The sequence below is a fragment of the Rhinopithecus roxellana genome, chromosome 11, assembly GCF_007565055.1.
Source record: "Rhinopithecus roxellana isolate Shanxi Qingling chromosome 11, ASM756505v1, whole genome shotgun sequence".
NCBI classification, from domain to species: domain Eukaryota; kingdom Metazoa; phylum Chordata; class Mammalia; order Primates; family Cercopithecidae; genus Rhinopithecus; species Rhinopithecus roxellana.
The window spans coordinates 37,354,570-37,361,684 of NC_044559.1; the positions used below are offsets into that span (position 1 = coordinate 37,354,570).

Consider the following 7,115-nt stretch of genomic DNA (forward strand, 5'->3'; position numbering starts at 1 on the left):
AACCCAGTTGCACAATTTAGAGGTGATAAGAATTTCTTTCTTATGAATTAAAGCAAAATTGTAAACTGCAGAGTAGAAGTCGGGTCAGGCAGATCTACCGCTCCTGAGAATGTGCTGATTGTGATTTGTATTTTACGGTAGCTGAAGAGTTTGAGTTGCTTGCTAATGACATCAAGCACCATTACATATATTACTAGTATCCTCAGAAGCTGCAGTTCTATTTTGAAACATCTTTATGCTACATTTGTTCAAAGCACTGTCTTTATGTGAAAAGACTTCACCCGTGCATTAATTTTTCTTTATAAATAAACTACTGATAGTCTAAAAAAGTATTTCTACATATCTCTTTGTTGGAATTTGGAAGATATGCATTTTCTTTGAGTTCTATTTCTTCTGAAAACTAGTTGTTGGAAATTACAACTGTCACAATGATTGTAGGACTGAATGATCCTGTTGATTTCCTAATTTGTTGTTTGAATTGTAATGCCTCAAAATAAGAGCAGCCTCTTTATAATATTTGTTATCTTATACTGTTTGGAAGATAAATTGTCTTAAGTGGAGTAGTTGCTGAAATTCTTTGTAGAATTGAAGTTTTAACATCAAGGTCTATATTTGAGAAAATGTAGGTGGCAGCAATTTCTCTTTTTGAGGGAGGTGTTTCTAATCCAGGTAGCATAAAATTCTGGAGTTAAGTCTGATGTAAAAAAGATAAGATAAAGGAGATGAATTTCCAAGTCAAAAAGAGAGCTGGAATGCATATTAAAAAGAGTACAAGGAGTGCAAGAATCTCTGGAAGATACTGATCTCATTTCCTTTGGATATATACCCAGAAGTGGGATTGCTGGATCATATGGTAATTCTATTTTTAATTTTTTAAGGATCCATCCACACTGTTTTCCATAATGTCTGTACCGATTCACAGTATGTTCTTTGCAGTATTATTCACAATATTCAAGACATGAAAACAACCTAAGTGTCCAACAACGGATGAATGGGTAAAGAATATATACAAATGGAATATTATTCTGTCTTAAAAAGGAGGAAATCTTACCATTTGTGTCAATATGCATGAATCTGATGGACATTATGTTAAGTGAAATAAGCCAAAGGTTGAAAAACAAATACCACATGATCTTACTTAAATACGGAATCTGAAAAAGTCAAAAATCATAAAAGCAGGGTAGAATGGTAGTTGCCAGTTGGCTGGGCATTTCAGAAATGGAAGATGATAGTCAAAGGGTACAAAATTTCAGTTGTGCAGGATGAATAAATTTGGGAAATCTAATGTGCAGCACAGTGACTACAGTTAATAACACTGTATTATATAATTAATATTTGCTTTGAGAGTAGATCTTAAGTGTTCAGACCACACATATGCAAAAGGTGCCTATGGAAAGTGATGGATGTGTCAATAAGCTTGATTGTGGTAATCATGTCACATTATCAAATGTGAGCACCATTATCAGGTTGTTCACCTTAAATATATACAATTTTTGTTTGTCTAATATATACCAATAAAGCTGGGGAAAAAGAGTGCAGGATTTTGGTTCAGATTCACCATGAAGCCTTGGAGAAATCAGGCAGCTGTCCAGGTGTCAATTTCTTCATTTATAAAATGAAGAAGAGAACAGCCCAAGATGGCCGACTTCGATGATCGTGTGTCGGATGAGGAGAAGGTACGCATAGCTGCTAAATTCATCACTCATGCACCCCCAGGGGAATTTAATGAAGTATTCAATGATGTTCGGCTACTACTTAATAATGACAATCTCCTCAGGGAAGGGGCAGCACATGCATTTGCCCAGTATAACATGGATCAGTTCACGCCTGTGAAGATAGAAGGATATGAAGATCAGGTCTTAATTACAGAGCACGGTGACCTGGGTAATAGCAGATTTTTAGATCCAAGAAACAAAATTTCCTTTAAATTTGATCACTTACGGAAAGAAGCAAGTGATCCCCAGCCAGAAGAAGTAGATGGAGGTCTGAAATCTTGGAGAGAATCCTGTGACAGTGCTTTAAGAGCTTATGTGAAAGACCATTATTCCAACGGCTTCTGTACTGTTTATGCTAAAACTATCGATGGGCAACAGACTATTATTGCATGTATTGAAAGCCACCAGTTTCAGCCTAAAAACTTCTGGAATGGTCGTTGGAGATCAGAGTGGAAGTTCACCATCACACCACCTACAGCCCAGGTGGTTGGAGTGCTTAAGATTCAGGTTCACTATTATGAAGATGGCAATGTTCAGTTGGTTAGTCATAAGGATGTACAGGATTCACTAACTGTTTCAAATGAAGCCCAAACTGCCAAGGAGTTTATTAAAATCATGGAGAATGCAGAAAATGAGTATCAGACAGCAATTAGTGAAAACTATCAAACAATGTCAGATACCACATTCAAGGCCTTGCGCCGGCAGCTTCCAGTTACCCGCACCAAAATCGACTGGAACAAGATACTCAGCTACAAGATTGGCAAAGAAATGCAGAATGCTTAAAGGCTGAATGTAGGATTCTTCAGTATGTGGAAAGACAAGGATTCAACGTGTGGTCATATGATAAATAAGTGATTTATAAACAAGAGTGATATTTTGCTAGGGCTTTCAAAGTTAACCGGTTTTCTAGCCTCATGAAATACTGTTGAACCTGTAGCGTTATCTTGATTCTTTTGTGTTTTCTGCCTTGTAATTTTCTGTTATTGCTATATCTACGTGTAAATCTTTTTTTTTCTCTTTTTTTTTTTTTTTTTTTTTTGGTTAATTCTGCCACATTTAATGTTGGTGAGAGAGCAATCTATCCTAATAACATTTTACTAAAGTTTCCTAGCCATGAAGCCTGCTACTGATTTAGACAAGGTATTATGATCATTACTTTCTACCCCTATCCTTCCAAGCACTTCTGGTACTTCAGTGGTTTTTACTGATCCACCAACACCTAAAGAGGCTATGCTACAATCTCTAGCTAAATGGAAGACACATTCATCCTTCTCCCTCTGACTGCTTTGATCATCATTTACTGCATCTCATAACTGTAATTTTCCAAAGTTTGGATTGGGACTTTTCAGGTCCTTTTTGGAGGGCAAAGGAAGTGCCAGCTTCTCTGGGGAACTTGTTTTTAAATCCAAAGACTTGAACCACATTCCCTGCACATGAACATGTTGCTTTTATCCCTTCTCTCATTGTCTCCCTCCCATCTTAGTACCATTGTAGTTATAGACATCTGCATTTTTAGAAGCATTTTACCCATTTATTTTTTTAAACATTCAAGAACTGCTGACGTACTGTGGATGTAGAGTATAAAACTTGAAAAATGCAGATGTTGAAGGAATAATAGGTATCTTGTGCTTTAATACTTTATGGCAGGATTGTACTATAAGCAAATGAATTAAACAGCTATGTAAATCATAAACAAAAACTAAAAATGAACCAAAGTGAAAAGGATAACTTCCAGGCAGTATCTTTCTATTGTAACCTGTTATTTAAGGAAATACTAGTGATTTCTTCTAAATAGGATGTAAAACTTATTTCAAATTACTCTTCCTCAGTCCTGCCTGCCAAGAACTCAAGTGTAACTGTGATAAAATAACCTTTCCCAGGTATATTGGCAGGTATGTGTGTAATCTCAGAATACACAGGTGACATAGATACGATATGACAACTGGTAATGGTGGATTCATTTACATTGTTTACACTTCTATGACCAGGCCTTAAGGGAAGGTCAGTTTTTTAAAAAACCAAGTAGTGTCTTCCTACCTATCTCCAGATACATGTCAAAAAAGAAAGGTGTTTGTGCTTCCGTTTTGTTTCTGCTCAGTAATACAGTCAAGCAACAGTTTGTTTCCAGGTGACCCATTGAGCTGTGTATGCATTTTTGTTTATTTCAAATAAAATATATTTGTATTATTAAAAAAAATAAATAAATAAAATGAAGAAAATAGACATCAGTAAACTGTGAGGTAAAACATTTTTCATTATACATTTGGTATAGAAGGAAAGAACAAAAAGAAAAAATATGGACTCTAGCGACTATAGAATTCTTTCCACATGTTAAATGTGAAAAATCAGTAATACTGCTAGGACTCATATTTTCTTAATTCTTTAGTTACCATTTCACATGTAGATTAGCAATGGCTATTGCTCTGGGGGCAGAAAGCATCTGCAAATTTGACTCAATTTTCCACCTAGAATTTTGTATGTTGTTATATGCCTAGAATATGGGTTTTTGTTGTTGTTGTTGTTGTTTTGCCATTTCTCATTTGAGAGGCTTTCACTTACTATGCCTATAAGCTATGATATTAAAGCTCAATGCCAGTAAAGTTTCAGGGAAAAGAGTTAGAAAATTATTTAAAAGGACTACTTTTGGATAATGGCAGTGTTTTGACAGTTTTTGACAGGCAATTTGGAATAATGCAACCTCTTGGATTATAGCCAACCTCTGAAATGGGCTGTAATTTAGAATGATGGCAGCTTCTATGACCTCGGTATTAGAGAGTCACTGGAATTAAAACAGAAAAAAATTCTCCAAACAGTTGAGGTCTATACTTGAAAACCTGGTTTAAATGTTCTGATACGTAGCCATTTTATTTAATGAAAGAATTTTCTTGTCCTATGTACAACTCCACGTGCTTTTCCTAAAGCTGGGGAAGCTTTTCTTCCTTTTTGTGTATGGCGAAACTCTAATGAGTTGGTTATGGGCATGTTTGCCCCTTCTCGTCACTCGATGAAATTAGACACTTAGGCATGGGTAATTGTATCTTGTTATCCCACAGAGGATGGAAGTCCCAGGCTGTTGCAGTTCCAACTTTCTTTTTCACACAAATGTGCTGTCTCAGGTCTGAGTTTGGTCCTTAAGCCTTCTTTGAAAAATAGATCTTATTACTCCCCTAATTCTGAGAGTTAAATGCTTTTTAAAGAGTTGTGTAATTTAAATATGAGCTGGGTGGGTGGTGTAGGATTTTTAACTGAACCGCAATTCTCCAAACATACCAATATATTCCAAAATTGCCAGTTGCAGGTCATAAAATATTTACATTACAGAGTAAATAATGTATGTTTAGTAAGAAATGATAAAATATTTACAGTTTTTCTAAAGATACTATATGGGATTTTTCCTCTGCCACAGTCATTTTTCTTGAAGTAGGCAAAATAGGCAACTTCAAGGGCTCTGAGAGTGATGGGGAATCATCTACGAAGGAGAAGAATGGTCCAAGGCAGTATATGGAAAAGTCTCCATGAGGAAAAGAAATGCCAGCTGATCCCAGCTATCAAGATACATATTTCATATGGTTGATGGTCTAGGGAGGCATTAGCAAACAATTTTGGTATCCTTACCATTAAATTGAAGGGTTGCTAGGCTCAGTTCACGTGACTGCAGTCATTTGCCAAAGCTGTTCTGTGGGAGTGTTGTAAACCTCAGAGGATGACTGTATGACCTCCCAATAAATGCCTTTTCAAAACCTCCCCTACACATTCACTGACCCTGAACATGATACACAGAACAAAATCAGTGTCACTAAATCATCACTGCACCTGTTTGGGAAGGAGCCTGAAAAAGCTCTTAACAAAGGTTTTCAACAGAATCTCCTGGGAGAGTCTTACAAACAGAGATTCCCAGGTCCCCCATCCTCCCAAGAAATTCTGATAGGACTAATCTAGTGCGGGGCTGGGCAATCTAATTCTGAAAAACTTTCCGAGCGGTGATCATCCAAGTTTGGGAACTGTTGTAGGTTGAACAATGGTCTCCAAAGATATCTGTGTTCTAATTCCTGGAAGCTGTGAATGGCAAAATACCTAACATGGCAAAAGGGAGGTTGCAGATGTGATTACATGAAGAATCTTGGGATGGAGGGGTTATCCTGGATTATCTGGGTAGGCCCTAAATGTAATCAAAGTGTACAAGAGGGAGGCAGAGAAAGATTTGACTGTGGAAGAAGAAGGTAAAGTGATGATAGATGCAGGATGCTATGAAGCTGACTTTGAAGATAGAGGAAGAGTCCATGAGCCAATGGATATAGGTGGACTTGAGAGTAGGAAAATGCAAGGAAAAAGATTCACTTCCAGAGCCCCCAGAAGGAAGCAGCCCTGCTAATACCTTGACGTCAGCCCAGTGAAACTGATTTTGAACTTCTGACCTTTAGAACTATAAGAGAATAAATGTGTCTTGTTTTAAGCCCCTAAGTGTGTAGCAGTTTGTGACAACAACAATAGGAATCTAAGACAAGAACCATTGCCAAAACCATGTCAATTTTAATATCCCTTTATTGCTAAACACATTTCTTCAAGCCAGAACTTTAAGGCCCTAGAATTTAACCTGTTTCCAACTGTGGAGGGACACAAAAGCAGCATTGCCTGCTGGAAATTTTACTGCCCCCTCTTGCCATTTGTGTTGAGCACTTCCCCTCCGTGTAACACTCCCTTGGGAATGCCCCACAGCTACCAGAAGAGGCAGGGCAGCAGTGTGGGACCATGGCCAATAACTGCATCCTTCAAGTTTGAACATCAAGCCACAGAATTCATCATACCCCTCCTGTGTGATCAGCATTCTGCTAGCCACTGTGGAGAATTCGGAGATTCAGAAGAGGCCATTCCCCTCTCTCCTGCTGAGTACTGACATTGCACAGTGATTACAAACACTTAGATTGCATTTCCAGCAATGTCAAAGCTGAGGCTTCCCTGGCTACAAAGGATATTGTCTATCTTGGGACAGGATAAATACATCATTGCAGTTTAAGGGAAGAAGATGATGTCAAAGCATGGGCTTACCTGTGACACTCTGACCAAAAGACCTGGAAATCAAATCATTTTCCTATAGTTTTAGGTTCTCAATAAGCTGAGGGATGTACTCATGGTGCCTGCATTCCAAGGTGGGTGGGATGTATGAGTGGTGGGGGTTTGGGGATTGGGAATCTCTATGTTTTATCAGCATTTGCTCCTATCAGAACTCCTCATGGTGAAAAAAAGAAAAAAAAAAAAAAGATGGCAGCTGTGTAGAGTTGGGATAGCATCTCGTTTCTATGACAACAGTGTCTGCTCTGCTTCCAAGCTCCATCTGGTATTTTCAGGCCTAACAACCAGGTAGCATGTAAATGCCTAATAGAAGAAAAAAGCAACAATCCT

General features: G+C 37.8%; 1 protein-coding gene across 1 annotated transcript; it reads left to right on the forward strand.

Moving 5' to 3' along the window:
• Positions 1 to 1,628: 1,628 nt before the first annotated feature.
• Positions 1,629 to 3,912, forward strand: LOC104682323 (F-actin-capping protein subunit alpha-1). Its single transcript, XM_010388906.2, has one exon. It carries the CDS (start codon positions 1,638 to 1,640, stop codon positions 2,496 to 2,498), a length of 861 nt encoding a protein of 286 aa, XP_010387208.1. The 5' UTR covers positions 1,629 to 1,637; the 3' UTR covers positions 2,499 to 3,912.
• The last annotated feature ends 3,203 nt before the right edge of the window (positions 3,913 to 7,115 follow it).